The sequence below is a fragment of the Amia ocellicauda genome, chromosome 2 (genome assembly GCF_036373705.1).
Source record: "Amia ocellicauda isolate fAmiCal2 chromosome 2, fAmiCal2.hap1, whole genome shotgun sequence".
Lineage (NCBI taxonomy): Eukaryota > Metazoa > Chordata > Actinopteri > Amiiformes > Amiidae > Amia > Amia ocellicauda.
The window spans coordinates 6,608,269-6,632,381 of NC_089851.1; the positions used below are offsets into that span (position 1 = coordinate 6,608,269).

At 37.5% G+C, this 24,113-nt stretch overlaps 1 protein-coding gene across 2 annotated transcripts in view; it reads right to left on the minus strand.

Annotated features, from left to right (window-relative positions):
• Positions 1–23,149, minus strand: part of LOC136763265 (pituitary adenylate cyclase-activating polypeptide type I receptor-like) — a 64,902-nt gene extending 41,753 nt beyond the window's left edge. The window contains exons 1-3 of one of the 2 annotated variants that reach the window (XM_066717148.1): positions 22,689–23,149; positions 8,682–8,845; positions 809–905 (exon numbers count right to left, since the gene is read on the minus strand). In XM_066717148.1, the coding sequence (XP_066573245.1) occupies positions 809–905; positions 8,682–8,723 (139 nt within the window). In that variant the 5' untranslated portion in view covers positions 8,724–8,845; positions 22,689–23,149. The remainder of the gene's footprint in view (positions 1–808; positions 906–8,681; positions 8,846–22,688) is intronic. The other variant, XM_066717139.1, reaches the window with a different exon arrangement.
• Between the last annotated feature and the right edge of the window lie 964 nt (positions 23,150–24,113).

Genomic DNA, 24,113 nt, shown 5'->3' on the forward strand with positions numbered 1-24,113 from the left:
ACAACAAGGGCTGGTTCTCAGCCAAATATATCCATGCATGGTGGAGAAAAATAAAAAATAAGTCTTGTATGTGAGAATTAGATAGCAATCCCTATACGGGTTTTCAAAAATGTCGGCAATGACTGTGCAATAATTAAAAGTGCCACTTCCTCTAGACAATTGTATTGTTTCTGTTAAGGTATTTATGACTTGCTTTCAACAAGTAATAATAATACTAATAATCAGCACTGTGTGCTATTGGGGAAGCGTTTCGAGTGAAGGAATGAATCGTTATCTCTAATTCCATGTTTCTAGAAAATAATGAGTCTGTTGCCCAGGAAACCGCAGATGCGTAAGCAGTGCACACACACATTCACACTCAGTGAAGGTCGAGCCGACGAAGAAGCACTATACCATGGTACAAACATCCCAAAACCTACAAGTCAATATCTTTTTGACCTAGAATGTATGGATGATCCCAGGCTCTCTCTAGAAACCCACACAGTTCTGTATCTTCTAAGGTCCATAATTTCCTGTTGTTCTCAGTCAGATTTTAAACCTATTACATGTAACGGTTCGCTGAGGAAGAAACCAACAACTCTGCTGTTTAGAGACATTAAACCACTTTAAAGAAGCACTGAACAACCTCACTGTGGGGGCGGACAAGTGATATGACTCAGGTGAGATGATTTTCCTCAATCTCCTTTGTAAAATAAACCATCTACCCACACACCATGTAAATCATTGGCAACAGTTTGTCACATAAATATATATATTTAAAAAAACAACAAGTGACTCATATGTATTTATATATGTAATACCCTCTTACCTATTAAAGGATCATTAATGGATTCTTCTCGTTTGATCTTCTCCATGCATTCTTCCTGCTCTCTTTGAATGACGCAATTTGAATATGAGGACGAGACCTGTAAAATCAAAATCAAAAACAGGTTGATAAACTTTTTCAATTACTTCGTAAATGATTGGTACAATTTGTCTAGTATTTTACAATTTGACCTTCATAGAGCATTAAAGTCAACCTGTCAGCTGGCCTGACATTTCCAGAATGTATATTAACCACAAAACGTCTGAAATGTATTTATTTCAGACAGACCTTTTACAGAGGATATGTTTTATTAATGAGACTGTAAACATATCGGTATTATATATCTGATTGACAGAAGTTAGTTTAACATAAAAGCATCTTCCTCTTAAAAAAATTTGGAAACACTCCCAGTTACAGTGTAATTACATAGTAGGTACTCAGCAACTACATCTGTATTTATTCATAAGTACAGTGTAATTATACATGAGAAATGTGTACAAATGATTAACGTTGTATGTAAATCTGAATTGAACAGAGTACTGCATGACAGATATTTACCAATTTTACTGTATTAATAGCAGTCGTTTAGAAGCAATCACATCAGTGACAGTATGAACAGAAGTCCGTCACATTTGCCTATTTTTATTAATGTCATTCATTTTACAATCACGGTGGGCACTAGATAAAGTGAATTTATAAAACATTTGTGGATGATTCGGGCAATCATTTCCCGCAGTAAATAGTTTTTATTCCCACACAATGTATTCATTAAGGGTTATTTATTTTATTTTAGAACAAAATGATGTCTAAAGTATAAGATGTTGCCTGTGGACAGTAGATTCATGATAATTCGAGCGAACAAGTACACAATGAAGACACAATATCTGTTGCATAATATTCTGCCTGCAAAAAACATACTTTCTTGACTAATTATACTGCCTTATATTATACTAATTATACTTTCTTGCCTCTGTGCCCAGGGACCATATTATAGTAATTTAAAGAGGGTACAGAAGTGAAATTCAGACAACCATGAAAAAGCTTTTAAAAATTAGATATACAGTGAGGGAAAAAATTATTTGATCCCCTGATGATTTTGTATGTTTGCCCACTGACAAAGAAATGATCAGTCTATAATTTTAATGGTAGGTGTATTTTAACAGTGAGAGACAGAATAACAACAAAAAAATCCAGAAAAACACATTTCAAAAAAGGTATACATTGATTTGCATGTTAATGAGGGAAATAAGTATTTGATCCCCTATCAATCAGCAAGATTTCTGTCTCCCAGGTGTGTTTTATACAGGTAACGATCTGAGATTAGGAGCACTCTCTTAAAGGGAGTGCTCCTAATCTCAGCTCGTTACCTGTATAAAAGACACCTGTCCACAGAAGCAATCAATCAAATCAGATTCCAAACTCTCCACCATGGCCAAGACCAAAGAACTGTCCAAGGATGTCAGGGACAAGATTGTAGACCTACACAAGGCTGGAATGGGCTACAAGACCATCACCAAGCAGCTTGGTGAGAAGGTGACAACAGTTGGTGCGATTATTCACAAATGGAAGAAACACAAAATAACTGTCAGTCTCCCTCGGTCTGGGGCTCCATGCAAGATCTCACCTCATGGAATTTCAATGATCATGAGAACGGTGAGGAATCAGCCCAGAACTACATGGGAGGATCTTGTTAATGATCTCAAGGCAGCTGGGACCATAGTCACCAAGAAAACAATTGGTAACACACTACGCCGTGAAGGACTGAAATCCTGCAGTGCCCGCTAGGTCCCCCTGCTCAAGAAAGCACACGTACAGGCCCGTCTGAAGTTTGCCAATGAACATCTGAATGATTCAGAGGAGAACTGGGCGAAAGTGTTGTGGTCAGACTAAAATCGAGCTCTTTGGCATCAACTCAACTCGCCGTGTTTGGAGGAGGAGGAATGACCCCAAGAACACCATCCCCACCATCAAACATGGAGGTGGAAACATTATGCTTTGGGGGTGTTTTTCTGCTAAGGGGAAAGGACAACTGCACTGCATCAAAGGGACGATGGACGGGGCCATGTACCGTCAAATCTTGGGTGAGAACCTCCTTCCCTCAGCCAGGGCATTGAAAATGGGTCGTGGATGGGTATTCCAGCATGACAATCACCCAAAACACACAGCCAAGGCAACAAAGGAGTGGCTCAAGAAGAAGCACATTAAGGTCCTGGAGTGGCCTAGCCAGTCTCCAGACCTTAATCCCATAGAAAATCTGTGGAGGGAGCTGAAGGTTCGAGTTGCCAAACGTCAGCCTCGAAACCTTAATGACTTGGAGAGGATCTGCAAAAAGGAGTGGGACAAAATCCCTCCTGAGATGTGTGCAAACCTGGTGGCCAACTACAAGAAACGTCTGACCTCTGTGATTGCCAACAAGGGTTTTGCCACCAAGTACTAAGTCGAAGGGGTCAAATACTTATTTCCCTCATTCACATGCAAATCAATTTATAACTTTTTTGAAATGCGTTTTTCTGGATTATGTTGTTGTTATTCTGTCTCTCACTGTTAAAATACACCTACCATTAAAATTATAGACTGATCATTTCTTTGTCAGTGGGCAAATGTACAAAATCAGCAGGGGATCAAATACTTTTTTCCCTCACTGTATACCATTTGTACACAGTAATGTACATGTATAACTAATGAAGCGCTCTCTTCATCCGGCTCCTTTATCTGTGTGCTATATACCATCAGGAATGGCCACTTTTTTATATTTTACAGGTGGAGAATTGAGTCATATTTTTAGAAATTATAAAGGTCCCAAGGGTTTTTATTCTTTTGGGGGGGGGGGGGGTGGTTAATAGTCATTTTTAGTCTGGATTTCGACCCTGTTGCCTACATGAGGCTGTGACACTACAGTAATTTTAAATATACTGTTGACACAAGTTACATTGTTGCAATGTATTATCTATGGTAATTAGAATCCCTGTTGCTAAGCAGCAGGCAGTCAGGCAAAGACAGATGCTGACAGGAGGGTCTGGCAGCTTCACAATTAAGCACGTAAAAAAGGACTTGCTGTAGATGGAAATGTGGAGGGGAAGATTTAAGTTAAAAACACATTACTACCTTTTTTAATCAGGAGATTCTAGTCAGAATATTTTGACATGAATACAACATTTCATTCCTGTTCTTGTTTGGATAAAGTTATGTGAGAGAAGGTGCTATAGGGAAGCATGTGCACTTGTCTTGCAAAGCAGAGTTCATTACTATTCAGTCGCACACTGCGCACTCTTCCAGCCCGTTCAAATAAGAAACATCATTCCAACTCCTTGGGCAATGTGACACATCTGAAAGACATATGCAGGGCTACTAACAGAAGCAGCTGACATGTTTAGTAAGAGCACAGACCCAATGCATCAGTCCTGCTTCAGTGAAGATGAGGCCTGTCTGGTTTGTACACTTCCCACCTGCTCCAAACAGAAGCCTAATGATTCATGACTCTGACAACTCTTCACTGCAACAGGAACTTAGCCAGGTGTTAAATCTTCTAATCTTATTCCACTTGCCTCCCCTCACATGTTCAAAGAAAACTGGAAGGATCCCAGTCCATTGTGTTCAGGGACATTTTCAATCTGCACCCAGCAGACACTTCACTTGTTTGTCAACCACTTGATCAGCACTTAATCAAGTTCAGCCAACCTCTGGTGTCTGTTGGTCAATTCTGTGGTCTCTTGCCACATGCCACACAATCCAACATTGGATTGTTTGATGTGTGTATCCAATGAACACACGTGGCCATCCAAGCTCAAATGCTGGGATGTATAGCACACAATTCCTTGGCCCCTAAACTGGCCAGCAAGTTTCCTGATGAGGAACACCAATCCTAATGACACGTTTTCTTTTGACAAGTGGGGTGGGGTCGTCAAGTGTACGGTCAAGTCTGTGTATACCAATAATGAGTGAATCTCAAATTATTGCAAACTCCCTTTACTGGGAGTATTGAGTACCACAGTTAACCAATATCCAGGTGTCTGTCTTTGCCATGCATTGAGGGACAAATGAAGAACTGGACCTGTGGGGTCACTTCACTGCTGTTCCTCTTATTATATCGTTCTGTGCCAGACTCTTTCATCTACACTCTCCTCCTGCTCTGCTGCTGACAGGCACACCGTTCCTCTGAAGGGCTGGCTAATTAACTAATTACAGTGCCGACCGCGAAGTCGTTGCTCAAGCTCAAGGACTTTGATCTCGAGGTGCTCGATCATCTGCCATCATTTGCAAATTAAATCCCTTTGGAAGTCACGATACGAAAAAAAACAATGGTCTCCAACAAAAATGCCCTGCTCTAGGCTCATGGTCAGGAATGTTATTTTTCAGAACACAGATCCATAGGGATTACGGGTCACTATGGCCATGGGCTTTTGTTTTGAAATCACACCTCAAATTGTTTTGCAAATCTGTCATCTTACAGCCCATTTTGTTGAACGCAGAGTTGAAAAAAATTGTAGGAAACATAAGTGAAGAGGCATACTCAGTAATACAACCAGAGATAACATCTGATTTACAAAGACAGACTATAAGGCTCTTAGAGTTTCATTTACTAAAGGGCACTAAACTCAGAGTTGTACACATGTAGTGAACACTACCTTCAACATTGACCACCTTACTAACAAACATGTAACTCAATTATTATGCATACGTTTTGACTCATTAACATATAGCATATACACTAAATGTGTTAGTGAGAGATAATTTAATTCGCACAATTGTGTGCAAGAGCTACCAGCTTGCTATAAAGTGTCCCAGAAATTGCCCCAGGTTATTTCAGGAATCCGTTCCCTGCCACAATGCCAAAACAAGCACCAAAGCCAGAACAAGCAAGACAGCCCAAAAAAAAGAGATTCCACTTCCACGCTTCACAGTGGCTATGACGTTCCTCTCAATGTAAGCTTCACTTTCGTCGTGCCAAAAATGCCACTGTTCCGCATTCATAAAAAGAGGAGGCTTGAATTTGCATGTGTATTACCTTCATTTGGACTGAGTGTAAGCGTGGGCTGGTGCCAAGGACTTGATACATGCTTGACAGGAAACAGATTTCTGTGATCAGATGGAGCTTTTTCATGTCATGTTTCGTTATGTGCATTATTTTCCATTCTAATAAAAGGAGGACATTCTTTAGATCACTCTGGGGGACAGACACGACAACGTCTCCTTCGAATATGACCCTCCACGTCTCTGACTGAGTTGCATAGTTTATTAGTCACATTGTGTGATGTTGTTTTTATCAAGTCATCCAATATAGAAACCATTGTCTTTTGGGAATATTTCCTTCTTGTAATAGATTACATTGAAAAGACATTTGCACATTTTGCATGTTCAGTAACCTCCTTATTTACAGGCATGGCTGTGAGGTAGCTATCATACAATTGTCATAACAAAAACTCTGATTAGATTACTGCCAACACATTATTAGATGTGTGGAAAGGAAAACCCTGCAACAACCAGCATCATGCACATCTGTTCAGTTTCATCTTGCAGGTGGAGCAATGCAGTTTCTACAGAACATTACTTTTTTTAACTGACTATCCTTCACCCCGATGGAATACAAATCATTGTATAAAAAAGAGCGATGACTGTACGGCAATTCAGACAATGTTACAATAAGCAGCTAAATCTGAACAGCCTGTTTGCCAGCTGCAATGCAGTCCTATTTAAATTCAGTTCAAATACTGCATTATCATTTCATGGGAAAAGCAGCGTATGGTTCTTGCAGGGCTTTGATGATTCATTGAGATGTTTCATTTGGATCTATTCCTGCAATAATTGCTGTTCTTCTTAAAATTAAACTGAATGTACTTTTAAGCAAATTTCTACAGCCCATATTTCCCTCTGACTGCAAGGAGCTTTGAACTGCTCCTTAGAAAATGCATTCAATGTAATCAATGTAATTGATGTAATGAATTCATATGTTAGATGATGGTGTCCCCAAAATGATGACTATATGTTTGTGTCACATAACATACAATAGGCATCACAATTATGGGAGCACACAGGAAATCTTTCAAAAATGTAAAGAGAGGGAGAAAAAGCACAAGCTTATGTGAATATATGTATGTGTAATCCCGTTCAAGAATAAATGCAGCACAATATTTTCTTTCTGTAATCTTGTACCTGAATTAATGTGAAGAATGTTATTATACTGTTTCCTGACAAATGGACCTTGAGGTTTTACTACACTTCTTGATTTCTGCAGATACAAAATCCTGCACATTTACAATCTCACACCCACAATCTATTATAAACACTACACAACAAGTTGACATCAATCTGCCTCTCATACAGCTCTGGGAGCTGAAATGTTTTTATCTATTTCATTTGATGTAGTGTAATTCACTCCCTTAGACACTCATTTGACACTCATTTAGAGCTGTGCAGATCAGGTGCTCAGAGGTGTGACTGAAAAGGTGCTTCAGATCTTAGTGGGGTCAGACCACAACGTTTACAATGGTGTCAGTGCCATCTATGAGGTTGTGGAGCAGTTGAGAAGAGGAGTGTATAGGGGAGAATTTGACAGGGCTCATTGTGTACACAAGCCCATTACCATAGTGTCACTCCCCTAAACCCGGCAGAGAATTCAAACCCTCCTTCATCAAGGCCTGGCCATTTGGCATAGCAGGTTTGTCGGCTGTTGGGGGAGTGAAGACTGGGTGTTTCTAGATATGATTCGTATATAAGCATGGTTGGACTGGGCTCAAATCCCTGTACACGTCCTAAAAGATACAAATATTTAGCAAGTTTTGTGTTAGTGCAGAGTCTTCGTTTTTTTTGCACTGCTGCCGTATTTATTCGTGTGTGTGTATGCATTTTTTTTTTTTTTTCAGATGTAGTAATCCTGTTATTTGCAGGCCATCAGCTCTACTTAGTACGTTATGAGTAGCTGCAATGAAATCCAACACAAAGGATTTAGCACCCATTCTAAATATATTCTTGCTCTTCAAAGGTTTAAAAGTTGTACTAAAACATTTATTTAGCAACTTATTAATCATTCACAAATCACTTAATCTGCAGGGAGACATATTAAAAGAGCAGCCACACTGCAATCTCTCAAATTGCTTTGTTGATGGAAGTGAACGAATGAAGCGCGTGCTTTGTTTTAGTGTGCTGAATCGGTGTGGATTTGGACGTGCCAAGCTGAACACAGGACCTTATGTTCTTGCACATGATTAAGCATTGAAAGAGCAGGCCAGGCATCCTATCCCTTCATCGTAACTGCAAAGAGGATGTTAAGGCATCCCCCCGCCATGAGATATGTGCAATAGTTTATACATCACAGAACAACAATATCACAAAATATAATAATCTTAATCAAGTAAGAAACATCTGAGAAATGGTTCATGACTTGCTTCTTATTTAAATATAATCTGGGGCACTGGTGTATTTCTTTAGAGTATATGAAATACCTACTTTTGGTATGTACCAACCTATATTAGACATGCTCTTTAATTAAAACGAAGGGTAATTCACATAAAACACAATCCTTGAATAAAGTGACTTAGTATGTGTGGATGTGTGGTAACATTTTGACTCCCTGTGAAAAATACGATCTACAGAAACAGGTACTACGTTGAAACTATCTACCAATGAACTGTATTCGGTCTGTAACACCAAACCTTTGCCGTGCTTCAGAGACTGTAATAATGCCTCCCTTTCTGCTGCATTGCCTCAGACGAAATCCCATTGAATTGCTGCAAGGAGCCAATACCACCAGTCAGTCTGATGCACAAAACCAATAATGTCAGGAGACCATCAGAAAACTGCTGTCCGTTTCCCTCCCTTAAACATCATCAATAACCTGCATTGATTCTGAAGGATAAATGAGTGTGTTTTTTTTGCTTACCAGGGGAAGAAGCAAGACACAAAGGTGCAGGAGGGTTTTCATGGCTTCTCTTCTGGTGACTGAAGTCTTCGGACAATAGATTCTCTGATGAGTGGTTATTGTAGTTGTGTCGGTCTTCAGAATTTATTCGCAAGCTGGTCAGATCTGCGAGATCATCAACGAACCTGAAACGATGTTGAAAACATAGCACACTTTAGGTATCATGACAAATATAAACACAAATAGACACATGAAATGAACATTGTAACCTCTGTAGGTTTTATGTGTAATGCTTGACAAAAAGAAATATAGAACTATTAGGGCAGGACACACACACATATGATTTAACACATTTCTTCAATGGTATTAAATAGGACAGAATATTTTTGTTTACAGCTTTGTTTTGCATTTAGGAATAAGAAATAAGATATATGAACCATACCTTGCACATCAATTATCTGAAGTTCACACAAACATTGAAAGTAAAGTTTCCATTCTCTGAGGTCCTCAAGAACAAAGTAGAGGCTTCATTAATCACATTCTCTCTCTGTATTAGTCATCAGATCAGCAAATGGAAGGTGGTGAATCATAAATATTCCATATATGCTCTGTCTCCTAAGATACTGAATCCAATTATTTCTTAATCAATACTCTGATACTATATAAAATAATAGAAAAGTCGATAATTGTAGTAACTACAAAATACACTTTGAATGAGAAGCAAACATACTGTAGATGATTTGTGTTCCCTTGTGTTGCCATACATTTTAAACCCTATCTATATATATATATATATATATATATATATATATATATAATTGTGTTTCTAGGCTTGTATACACACTTATTATGTTGTTATATTTCTTGAGGCGATATCATTTTCATAAATCCCACTCTCACCTCCGCGTCAGTAAAGCTGGTTCTTACGTAGGTAATAATATAGATCGCATTTTAAACTGCTTAGACCTAAGCAATCATAGCAAGATAAAGTATACACGTGGCATGTGTTTTGCATCATTCAGAAGAGACAATCATGCTGTGCAGCAGAAATAAATTACAGATTTTTTTCCAAACAAGACACAAATCTTTCAATACATTTGTTGTGTAAATTTGTTCATCACAACGAGCCAAATTTACCATATTTAATCACACATATACTGGAAATCAATTTGCATATATAAAAGCTTCAAGTTAAATCATTATGGTCTGGTTTCACAGACCCAGCTTCACACTAATCTTGGAAATATAGGGCTACCTCCTACACAACCGATTACGTCAGCTGTGCATCATCTGTACATTCAGTTCAAAAGCAGATACGAGACATAAAGGCATACACTAACATGAACACAACCAACTCATAAACACTGCAAACACCACTGTCAGGTGTCACAGAAAGTAATCAACTGTCGTTTTGATCGTCCAGATACAAACCTCCATTATAATAAAACTAAATTCTTACATGCAATACCAATCCTTTAAGACCATCACTGGAAACATTAATAAACCAGTACTCTTGCCTGCAACTTGAAGAGCACAGACTTTAGTTTACTTGAGCAAAGCGTTTGGAATCAGAGAAAAACTGTACATTTGCATGAATTCGGCTTTCTTTCCTTCGATTCAGCTTGGTTTGAAAACCTTTTAATAAACTATGTATGCTGAAATAGTCCTTTATCCTGGCTAGTGACGCATTACGTTAAATGACCACAAACACACAAAAAGTAAGAATCGGAATGACAGTAAACTGACATATATATATAAACTATGTCTTTAAGTAACAGATATGTCCCCTTGAGAGGTGCCATTATGCCACAAAATACAAAATGCTTGTTAGCACACCAGAAAGTCTCTTTGCAAATGAATCACACTACCTCCCCAGAGTGGCAGGGAAAAAAAAAAAGTAGGAGTGTATCTTGCCACACAACGGATTCTCTTAATTGTGCTAGATGGAGGAAATTCACAGCAGAGTGAACACTGCTCTACTATAGGTAGATTCATATTCATACAGCAATCGTGTTGGTGTCATTCAAAAGGCAGCATCTGTATTCTTGCTTTTGTAGTTTGTGTTGGGGAGGTTTTGCATTTCTCATTGCAATGACCCTTACGAACCATGTGTGAGGGGAGAAACCCACCTACTGTCAGAGCTTTTGATTAACTGGATTCCAGTGTTACACACTGTAGGGAAGATTTAAAAAGCCACCAACAGAACCACAAAATAAAGATTTATATTATCAAGGCCCCAGGAGAGAAGAGTCAGATAGTGAGAGCGGTTCTCACAATATCTTCTCTGAGGTTTACATTATGTGTGTTAAAAACTGCCATTCCTGATCCGGATCAAATGCATCGCTAGCATCTGATCCTGGCAGCGTGGATGCTCGACTGCCTCCAATCCCAGCATGCACTGCGGCAACGTTTGTTTTAATGGCAGGTGGCAGACAAACACCTTTTGCATCAGTGGAGCAGATAATAATTCCAGTATTATATATAAAATATTGTTTAAGTTAACAGTAAATGGCTTGTTATTTTATGTTAGCAAAAAAAAAGTATTTTTATATAACATGCTTTGGTTGCGAAGAACTACGCCAGTGCGTTGGTTTAACTTGTGAAAATGATTCGTTACGAGATTAAACAACAACTTTTGATAGAGCTCTGTCTCTGTGACTAATTCAATATATACATATAATTAAGTTTGGATTTACGTGCTAGTGCGCACGAGAGGACCCCTGTGGCTGCTGACAGTTGACCCTTATCAAATGCATTTGATGCAGATCAGAAATAGCCATGTAAAAGTGCCTATTGACTCAGGAAACTGCAAAATACAACCATCTGGTTTTACAAGGAAGTAACAAACAAAGTTAAAAGATAAACAGGCTTCAAATTATGTTTTTATCGTGCCCCAGGTAATACGGGTCATCCTCCAGTTACTATCTACATCAGCTCTTCGTTGTCACTGTCCTGTTCAATTATTCCTGTTGTTTCTTATAGAATACAAGAGTCAGCCTTTAGCTTGAATCCTTCTGCTCACATAATACACTGAGTTTACATATATTTCTGTTGAATCTTAACTTCATATTGGAGTATCCTCCAATTCCTAACTCTCATATAAACCTAGAGACTGTTCTGCAGGATCACAGTTGCATCTCGTCATAAAACCGACTTCAGTTCTTTTTTCATTGGCCTATAAGGCGCATTTAATTAAATACACTCTTGACAAATACCTGTATAAAACACACTTATACTTATCGCATAAATTGCATTATTCAGACTTGTATTTGTATCTTTTAAATGCAATGTATATTGAGAATGTTAGGTGTTAGTAAGAAAGATACATTGATCCATGTGAATATGTGTCAATATGCATTTGAATGGATATATAGTTGATATGTTTCTTTGTCAGACTCTGCAAGGTCATGTTGTTGAATACTTTGAATAAACATGACAGGGAATAAAACATGGGTTTGCGAACATAGTCCTCTTGTAATCCTTTAGCACTATTTATCACTTGTAAGTAAGAGGATTCCACTGGAGATAACATCTCTCTGTAACTGATATGCCAGTTAGTGTAATTAGGAAATGTAATTATTTCATAGATTCGGATTCCAACTGAGTTGCCCCTTACAGACAAGAGAAGAGACACTGCGCTGAAACAGACATGGTTCGTATATCCATTCAAAAAAGTTTGTATTTTCCATCATCTCTAAAACAAAATTCCTCTTTAAGACTGTTATATAATGACACCATTTGTTGGCAGAAGAACCGAATGACACACAAAACCAGACAACAGATCTCGCAAGCAATCAATAGTATTTTCCGTAAGATCTTTAAGCCTTCAGGCCAAATGAGCTCTAACTGATTCCATAAGGATGTTTGTCTTTTCAGTTTGGTGGCAACCTGCCATGTGTTGTGCTTCCAGAAAAACCTTATACTGATGATTCATTGCCTCACATGTTGAGGCTGAAATCTACATCAAGGGTGAGAATACAAAATCCTAAAATTAAAAGATCATTTTAAAGTTGGTCCCCACGTTTAGGAGACTGTGTTGATGGCTTTTATTTAAAATACACTGATTTGTTGTTTAATTGATAAAGACACAAGAGCAGGTTTGCTTTATGCTGTTTCAGTGATAATTCACAAGTCTAGTTTGACTATTCAGACAAATAACAAGCTGTTATTGCAATATAATTCAGTAAATACAATTTGTAGGCTCAGAGACATTTTTAAATATACTATTATAATAATAATAATAATATTAAGCTCCATGACATTTTTGGTTTATCTGATCAACAAGAAATACAGTTTCTTTAAATGTAACCTTCAATTGTTAATTACATTTTCAGTAGTAAAATATTCCCAGCTGAAAAAACAAAATGGAGCCCTGTCATTTAAAAAACACATAAATATAGTTATATTTTGGTATCTAATGATATTCATGAAACACAGCCCTAACAATGAAGTCCCTTTTAGAAGCCTTGAGTTCTAAAATAAATATATGAATTTATTAATGAATAAGTAAAAGCATAAATAAATCACATTTCAACAAAATGTTAATTAACGATTCTTATTTTGTTTTATTATACACTGTTATTTATAAAATATATATGCTTGCCTTTAATGGAATCTCAAATTCATCTGTGCTGTATTAGCAGTTAGACTACTGGCTGTATGTAAAATGTTTAGTAAAAAATATGCTTTCATTTAAACACCTACAGTTATAAAAATATAATAAACATAGAAAGATAAATGTCCATATTTCAGCTGCAGTACATTAAAATACCACACACCATATCTGAATGAAGCTCCATTGCTTCTTTGATTACAGAACAGGTGCAAACTCAAATAACCTCACTTCGTTTGATTTTGTTTTTTAAATGGCCTATTGAAGGAGGGGATTTTATTCAAATAAGACATGCAGTGCAAATCCTTGCCAGGAAATATTTAAAACTTTATGGATGTATGTGCTGTAACAAAATACACATGTGTTGTGATTAAACGGGCGGCCAATTAATTATTTAGATTTAATATCTCTGAGGTTGTTAGAAAACAGAAAAAAATAAACCTTCCTCTGTGGTTCTTCTATAGTTAACCCTACAGTTGCACTAACAGTATTGGGACAAGCCTCCTTCTGCTAGAGAAGTATTGCACTGTAGGTCATGCACTCTGGATTGGGCGGCTGGCCTAAAGGAATCTTTTGTCATTCTGTTATCTGATTGAATTTGATGTTGAAGGCCCCAGCACCTGTAGACACAATGCAACAGTCTGTCACAAAGGAGGCAGTGAAATACAGTGGAAAATAGCTTTGAAAACATTGAATAGCCAACTTAGAGTCCTGACCTCCAAAAACCCCTGGGATGAAGTGAAAAGGCAAAATCAGGAAGGGACACAGGGGACATCAACTCTCACTGCACCAGCGGCCAGACCATAATTCCCATCAGAAAATTAGATACAGTGTCCATTTTAATATTGCAGCCGTAATTAAGGCCACGGCATTAAACACATTGTGTGAGGTTTGTCTTTAATGATTGTGTCTATGGTCTTAATACTTTACTTAATACTTTAATGCAGGGTACATATAAAGCATGCTCGTGTTCACTGTTTCATTGACTCAGATCCTGAAAACTGCAAATTGTATTTTAAGCATGCATTGAACCTGTGTGGTAACTTTCATTGAAGTATTCTTTTCATCACCAATTTAAAAAAAGGAAGAAAAAATTAAGAAAAAGTAGAACAGCCTTCAATTACTTTATTCTTTCATGTTGAGAATGGGATGCCTTTCTGATCAACTCTGTTGCATCAGAACCAGTGTGAAATGATTACTGGCTTTTGCACTTTAGTATTTAACATTCTGTTAACATAATACTTCCCCAAACATAATTTTGGGAACATTTTTACTGTGCTTGGATGTAGAGGTTGTGAATGCAGAAATGAAAGAGCTGTTTCCAGATAGCATGTTGACAGGTGTACTACAACTATAACAGTAATGCAAACTAATTAACCATAAATACATGTAATATGTGACAGAGAAACAATAAAAGAAGACTATGGAACAACAGAAGCAACAACTCTAGTACTTTTAAAATGGAAAAAGAAAACTAAAACAAATTAAAAGACACACATTCTCTCCCTTTTGAAATTAAACAATATAAATAACTGTAAAATGGCAGAACAGAGGATTGTAGTGGGATGTCATTATATTAGTTCAGCTTTTCCGTGTTATATACTTTTAAAAGTAAACTTTTTATTGGTAGGAAAGAAAACTAGATGAAATCCTACCTGCCAAGTGCAAATCACAATCCAAGGCACCAGATGGCAGCTCTTTATTTGCCTGGCCAATGGAAACACTTGGCAGGTGGTTCAATGTTTTGATTGGGGGACATCAAGTACTTTGAAAATAAAATCAGACAATTGGTTTGCTGACAATTCACTGTTTGGGTGCTGTTTATAGAAATTTGAAAACTTAACCCCACTGCAATTGTGACAGATGAAAAAAATATATTTCAGTGGCTTTGGATCATTAATAACAGCACTCTCCTCTCCTCTCTGTGACCTTGGATCCTCAGTTACTGTCCTTGCCCGATCCTCCTGCTCCCACTACCAATTATAAGCCGATTATGCTCAGATCTTCATTTTCGTTCCTTCAAGGATATCGAACTGCCTCTCGGCCGTTTCCTCCCAGATGCCCTTGCACCGCCTCAAACTCAATCTTTCCGATCCTGATCTATGGTTCACCCTTTTCCTCTGTCTCCCCCTCTTCTGATCTCTCTGTCTCTCTCGGTTCTCAGTCTAGCCTACTATACAAATGTCTTCTCTGCATTGTTCTCCCATGCTTGAGATTTCTATGGGCTTCCTATCTGTACACAGCCAATTTCATACTATTATCCTTGCTCCCTCTATCCCTCTGCCCCCTCGTCTTTTCAATCCAGTGTATCTCCAGATACCCGCTCTCCTGTCCTCTGCTCATTTACTGCAGGATGGAGTAGTGGTTAGGGCTCTAGACTTTACCTAGATCTATCCAGTAAAACAAAAACAAAAAACAGCTGATTAAAAGGCAAATTGTATGTACAAATAATGTGATATGTTATACCAATTGTAAGTAACCCTAGATAAGTGCGTCTGCAAAGAAATATAAATAATTATAATACTGCTGACTGTTTGACTGTAACTTCCCAACACAATCCTAAAATCCCATGTTCACTCAGTCCTCACTCTTGCCCCCAGTGGTGGATCCATCTCTTATGTCAGACTGCCAATAATAATAATATTAATAAATTAATATTTGTGAGAAATCTAAACATGAATGCAAGCAAACCAGCTCAGTTCGATCTAAAGTCTGTTTGCACGCTTTTACCTCCTGCTCTCGATTGATTGTACACCTCTCTCTCTCTCTCTCTCTCTCTGTGGCTCTTGCAATCCCTCCATTTTGTTGCAGCTCTACATTGTGTTTTTATTAAAACTCAGCAATGTTGCCTTTCACATTGTTCTGTAAATCCTCCGGTGCAATAAAATGGGCAGGATTGAATTAACTGCTATAATGCTATTGTATATTTCTCTACACACCTGTATAATTAGATATCTCTAAATGGTTTGCAGATATGTTTAAATGATTTAGAGATATCTTTAACTGATTTTGAGATATCTGCAAATCATTTAGAGACATCTGCAAATCATTTAGAGACATCTGCAAATGACATCCTGTTCATTTAGAGAGATCTCTAAATGATTTTGAGATATCTTCAAATCACTTCCTGTTAACTTGTTCATTAATTTCTATGTAACTGAATGAGGAAATACGAAGTGATAATCTCAGCCAAAATACAGGAAGTCATTTGAAGATATCTTGAAATGATTTGCAGATATCTCTAAATGAACAGGAAGTCATTTGCAGAGATCTCTAAATCATTTAACTATATCTGCAAATCATTTAGAGATCTGCAAATCATTTAGAGATATGTGAATGTCATGTATATATTGTAGGTGTCTTATTTTGTAGTGGATTGAGGGTCATTGGACTGAATCGTTGCTGATTATTTTATGGACAATGCTGCCATAACTGGAAAAGTGAACTTTAGGGGTAGCAGTCAAAAAAACAATTAGACTATTGGGATGCTGTGTGCAAAAATGCATATATGAATGAACTATGCTTCACATAGACAAATCAGAAAGTGTATAATAATTATCTCACAAAATATATTAATGCTGTATGTAAACTGTGATATGATACTCTATTTCGAATACAGTAACTCCATAACTTCCTTGCCAGTCGCAATATAAATTATTCTTAACATGCAAGGATGTTTGAGAAGACTGCAATTAACAGATCGATGGCACATGAATTTGGGGTTACCACTCCTTTTTCATTTTCCAGCATTTTGTTAGAACAAAATCCTGGAAAGTGAAAAAGGAGTGGTAACACTTTACAATAAGTAGGGGAAGTGACCACAAGTGGGTGGGATATATTAGGCAGCAAGTGAACATTTTGTCCTCAAAGTTGATGTGTTAGAAGCAGGAAAAATGGGCAAGCGTAAGGATCTGAGCGACTTTGACAAGGGCCACATTGTGATGGCTAGACGACTGGGTCAGTCTCCAAAACTGCAGCTCTTGTGGGGTGTTCCCAGTCCGCAGTGGTCAGTACCTATCAAAAGTGGTCCAAGGAAGGAAAAGTGGTGAACCTAGAAGAATTGATGCTGTTTTGAAGGCAAAGGGTGGTCACACCAAATACTGATTTGATGTAGATTTTTCTTCTGTTCACTCACTTTGCATTTTGTTAATTGATAAATATAATTCCAAAGAACATTAACAGAAGATAATAACACAACAAACAAACAAAACTTGAACAAAAACATTAAAACTTACATTTGTTTGGCTGTTTGTACGCAGCTAATGAAAATGATAAGCTCATAATAACATATTTTAGTTATTTACAGCAAAACATAAATCAATCGTTATCACCATTATCCTTATTGCTTCTGACCACCCTGAGCTGGGACAAGCATGGATTCATACACTTACTGTCTCCTGGGCTTTGTGGAGGTTAATCAATTAGAGTCACTAACATACGTTAAACAACCAATGGGCAATTATGTCTGTTTCATATGAAGAACTTACCAAAACCCAATTGTTCATGAATGATAATATTTAAAATCCTGCTTAATTGTGGTTTGAATTAAAGTTGTTTCACACTAATTATTATTATTATTATTATTATTATTATTATTATTATTATTATTATTATTATTATTATTTGTTATTCTGCATGGCCAGGACTGAATTCACACACTGTTAGAAAGCTAACTAACATCATTCTGATGATGAAAAAATACTGTATTGAATGTATGGATGACAAAGTAATATGATCCCCACCAGATGTGCCTAAGCAGGTTGTACAAGACAAATCATCTCACTTTCTCTTTGTCTACAGTACAGTAGTATGCCTCAACCAAAAGTGTGTTAAAAAGGTTAAATCCCTCCAGAGTTCATTAGGAGTTTGTATTATTTTGTTATTTGTCTTCTGTTTCTCAAAGCCTCTTAACTTAAAATAGAAGAGCGAGGGTTCTGTAGGCATCTCCCAAACTGTTTCATGAGATCAGCCTTAGGCAGAGATAGAATAACATAATAAGCTGTGAGTACAATTAATTATTTATAGATTGAATAATGCCGTTCCATATGCTTTGTGAGAAGAGTTTTTGACAATTTCCACTGAGTTTGTTGAGTTGAGTGAAAGAAATGTGTGTTATATAACTTCTCTTCCGTGTCGTTGGATTTCTCAACCATTGCCCATGATAACATAAGCATATCACTTTTACAAAGATTAACGTAGTCATTGAAAACTCACTTGCATCCAAAATAACCTCTTCTTCAACGCTATGTATGCATCGTGGAATGACAACTAACAATCAGCTTCATAATCAAGCAGTTTCATGTCGATTCTGCTTTGATTTCCCCCGTCTGTATATTTCCTACTGTGTTTTATATGCTGTATTTCATCATACTATGAAAGAGGAAATAGTAACAGTACAATATCATTACATATGCAATATGTGTTATATAAATACATGTAGAACCGTCATGATTTTCACAGGAACCACACAAAACATTTATCCAATAGTTGCTTTGCTCCCAAAGGGTACTACGGGACATTGTGCAAGCAATGGGAAGTGGTGAAAAACTCATAACAAAGTTGCCGATAGTGTGGCCTCTTTGTCTGTTTATCTATACAGTGCACATACACACACACACACTTCCTTTTTTGACAATCACCCTTGAGAAGGTGTGTACTACTCCGCTTCTTGCATTGCTAGCAGAAGAAAAACTCATTATCTGTTTACTAGCCACGGTCTTTTGGCTGGAAAGTAGGCTACTTCCCCTTTCCCTGCTCTTGGGATTGATTAATATGGCAGCAGACTTCCTGTCCAGAGGAGGTTGTGTAGCCTGCAAGTGGTGCCTTAATCCAAAGGTGATGTAACACATCTGGGACAGCTGGGCAAGCATAGATTAATTCTCATTGCAAGCGTCTGATCCCTGCCCACTGTGGTGCTCCTGGTTGTTTCCATGGTTTTCAGTAGTGCTGTCTATAGGCTACCGGGCCCTGAATTTGTGATCTCCAGTCCAGATTCACTTCTGCTGAGTCCCAGGGTCCCTTCCGTCCTCTCTGCTCCTGGTTGTGTTTGGTCTTCAGTTGAGTTTGGCCTTGCTCCTGGTATATCTGGTATTCAGTGGAGTCCCAGGGCTCCTTGGAGGCTACAAACTCATCAATGCTTTCTGTTCCAGTGATGGTCTTGTATCCATGTAGGCTACGGGCCTCAGACGTGGCCTCACTGGGCTCTGTCGGTAGTCCTCCCTCGCGATGGCCTGGGTACTCAGCATCCCATAGTCCCCTCGGGGAGCTATTTTCAACTTGAAAGATAACATTAATTAGCTGTTCCAGCCCTGGTTGTCTGGTGGCTTGTGCGCCTTCAGGCTCCGGCAAAACAGGAAATGTGTGTCTGTGTGTTGTATAGATAAGCAGACGAAGGGGTAGGTCTTGTCTGAGTGACGGCACACTTTTGGCAGCTCTGTTATGAGTTTTTTCCACTTCCCATTGCATGCACAATTTCCCATAGACCCCCTTGGGAGCTATTTTCTTCTCCAAGTAACCAGTATTTGCATTAAACAAATAAATAAATAAATACACTACTCATACAATCTGACAAAAGAAGTTAAACTTAAAGATTTCAATGTCATCTGCAATGTAAAAACCCTTAGAGGACAGTGCACTTTTTTATCTTTTGTCATAGATCGCCAGAATATGTGCCCATATTAGCGTGTATATTCTTGCTGCTGCCAGTCTAATAAAAGATAGCTTTTTCATATTGATAGATTTATATACTGAACTGGCCAATGACTAATGATTGGAATCCTTTGGGTTTTTCTTTTTCCAATAGTGATTTATCTGAATACTTAAACAATTACAGAGTTTATAAATCATTGAAACCAATATGATATTTTTTATTTTTTGCATATTATTATAAATATGTGTATTGCTGACATTACCATACAAATATGTATAAGCTGGGAATGAAATGAATACATATTAAAACTATTCCTCTCAGTCAAATTAGCAGTGAATGGCTAGTATTTATGGTGCCAATCCATTTGCAGGCATTCTTGTTAATTAAAATGTGTTCCCTATTACTGAATATGGGGAAATACAGCTCCATCTCTCTATGAACAGCATGCATTGTGTGCCATATAAGAATAATGTATAGAATACTGGTCTTTGTTTATTATCTTTATGTAAGAATCATAGATTGATGATGCACACTCCAATCGCACACTGGATAATAAACTATATACACCTTTTGAAGGATGCTAAAATCTTGAGAGAAACCAAAGATATACATTTTGCACTGGGAGACAAATTAAGCAAATTTCATTCATCCATTTACAGTCAACAGGGGTTATTTTTCTGTCCCTATTCAAGCCTAACTACGCATTTACTTGAAACACCACCGATTTATGAACACACCTCAATACTGATATTGCCATTTTCACCTTCATTCGACTGTTATTATCTTATAAACATATTCTTCCTGGATGGTTCAGATAGTTTTGACTATATTCCTCATCTTGTTTCCGACATTTAAAATTGAAACCCGATTCTGTTACAAGAGGTAATCCTACGTGTTCACCTGCACATACTTTTCCATGACAGCTATAGGAAGCCTTTCAAAAGCAGTTACAATTGGAATGTTTGTATTTAATTGAAATCCATCCTGACGCAGACAAGTTGACTAAATTCCTTATTTTCTGTCATTTTTGGTTGATAAAGGAATTGTATTTCCTCAGCTGCCTATGACAACCACTACTACCCTCAAGGCAGATTTAAGCCCTGAGGGATCAGCAAAATGATGGATGATTTGAAGAATTAGCTTGCAATTTTTCACTGTGGAAGTGAAGACGATGATGTATATTGTCCAGTATGTGAAGCGATAGGCATCTCCATATATAAAAGCTAAAATAAATGGTTCACCAGCCATACTGTTCCTAGAAGAGACAGAAATGTCCATATTTGACTTGGTTTTCTTTCTTTCATAGGAAAATTAACCAATAATTAATCCCAAGGTCAGAAATGTAGCACAAACCAACCTATTAAATACAAATGCCTACAAAACATGTTAGTCTTTTTCTCTTCTTCTTCTTTTCTAATCCAAGACACAATATAGATATACACTGCATTTAGTTTACTGTTTAAAAATATATAATTTAGACCTCTGTATTAGAGATAGGGTAAATTGTATTGTATACATAGAAAAAGTGTATATGGAGGTTTGTAACAATATATTCTATTTTTATGTTTCTTCTATTGGAGACTGACTGCAGTACTTTGAGATTATTATTATTTTTTATTTTAAATATTGCTATGCTTATGTTAATGTATTCATATTATTTGTGTGTGTGTGTGTGTGTGTGTGTGTGTGTGTGTGTGTGTGTGTGTGTGTGTGTGAAAACAGCTGCCTTGACTACAGAATTGCTTTTGGGTGTGGTAATACTGCAAACCGATTTCAATATGGTTTGGTTTGGGTCAGTTATTGGTTCTCTAACATCATTATGCCTGAATGGTACCTGTAATAATGCACTTTTAATTGGACCACATTTTATAATTTATATATATATAACTGTTTGCATTCGGGGCACGAATACCTGAAATCAGTCCATCAACTTTACCTATCTATCTATCTATCTATCTATCTATCTATCTATCTATCTATCTATCTATCTACCTATATAATTAGCAAACCGCAAATCCATACATTTAATCCATCGCTAGAAGAGAATATATCCTTCATCTTTCCCTCATTCAAAATACCTAATCTTACAATGAATAACTGCAATACTTAAAAGGGAGGGAAAGTATGTTGGCTGATCTGTCGTTTTAGCAGCATCTCTATTCATTCTGCCGGATGAATTCATGAAACGCATTCTGATGCATAGTGTCCCCGACCATCTGCCAGTCTTTTATAACAACATTGCATTTCAAACAGCTACGGTTTGCACAATAAACGTCTATTTTATTGGCATCAATGCAACGGACTTGGACTCGGCATATCCTACTCTGAAGAATTGCAAGTCTGCGATTGTCTTTAAGGTTTAACGTTGTTCCGATACAGCAATGTGTTCCTCATTTGCTGCAAAGCCTAATGCGAGGTTACGGGTCCGTGTCATTGAGCATGCATCCTCTTTCAGACGTTTTCATACCATTTGTGACATGTCAATGTTGCTATTATTCCTTGTGAAAATGACACAACGAGTTCGCATTAATAATACTCACATTTACATTGATTGTACTTTAGCAGCCCAACGCACAGCTCCACCGACACGCTTCCCTACTGCTGTATGGAGGCACAAACAGCGAGCAGCTGTAACCAGCGCTTACACAATCACCCAAGACTGCTAAAGAAACGCTTGCGTTACAAAAATCAATTGTTGATTTAATACATACAGATTAAACATCGATTCAATGCACAGCTATATAACACCAGAGATGTACAATCTTACCATTGCAGCAGTAATCTCTCCCAGAATGACGTTTCTAAACACCTCCCAGCCTTGACTTCAATTCATTCACACACAGCCAGGTCGTTTCCAATGAAAAGCGCCTGCAAAGGTACTGTACAGGACGTGGTTTTCTATGCACAATCCGCGGGGTGTTGCACCTCAATGTTGAATTCCAAACCTTAAAAACTTGTTTCTTGTTTTCTTTAGTTTTTTCTCTTCTATTTCTTAAGTCCTATTCTTAACAGCGAGGACTTTTTAGGTCTTGATTCTCGCTCGGGGCATTGCATGTCGCAGAGAAAAGTATGCTGGTGAGAAGACGACACCGGTTCACCAGCAGGATGATAACAATGTGCCTTTAAAATACTCCTTCTGGTGCGTGATCACATCCTATTGCTTTGAAACGTTACAGTCACTTATAAAGTAAGGTATTTTTGTCTTGTCAGACCACACTCGACACATCAGGCTTGCAGGCGCCCGCCCCCGACCATGTTCAGAGCCAAGGGGCCAACCAATGACACTTCAGTGCTTTATAATGCAGGGTGTCAAGATTTGGTGAAAAGAACTGTGCGTGCATTGTTTTATTCAAGACCCCACACAGCCACTCTGGTACTATAGTGTCTTTTTCTCTCTCATCCCTTGCTTCACTGCAATTCCTTTACACGCCTCCTCTTGCACCCTTGGCTTGGGATGGCTTAACTATGTAGGACAGGATGAGGTATATGAGGAAGAAAGCAGTGAATAATAAGTGTGAAATCAATCAATCTAAATAAAATACCAATATTTAGAATTGCATATATACACCCGAAACTGAACTGAAAACACTACAATTACTTACCAAGGCCAACTAAGTTAAACATGTCCTTACAAAAAATGCTAAATAAATAACTAAGACGTGACACGTCAAAATAACGGGGAATAATTACACAATGCAAGGTTCTAGATATTTAAAATGTATATAAAAATAAATCATTGTATTCATGACTTTCGAGAACACCAAGTTTCAGCACCCTGGACAGAGACGGGTTTCTTGCCATTATAGAACCTATAGATTGAACATCTTGAAAAGAAATTAGACATAACGCGATCATTAATTGTCCCGCTTTATCTTTCACAACTACAGTGGCCATTCTAACACTACTACTACTTCCACTACATATAATAATAATAATAATAATAATAATAATAATAATAATAATAATAATAATACACGTTCCTATCCTTTGCAAGAAACGTAGGATCTTTTACAACAAATTGCTTTTCAAGTGTATATTTAGTTAGTTCTGCATTACTGTCCCAATAGGTAGGCAAGCTAGGTCTGGATTTAAAATTTTAACTGTGTTCCTTACCCATTTCAATTTTGTGTACTCATACATAACGGTAACTGGGAAAACAGTCACGAGTACATGAGAAACTGTAATTATTGGT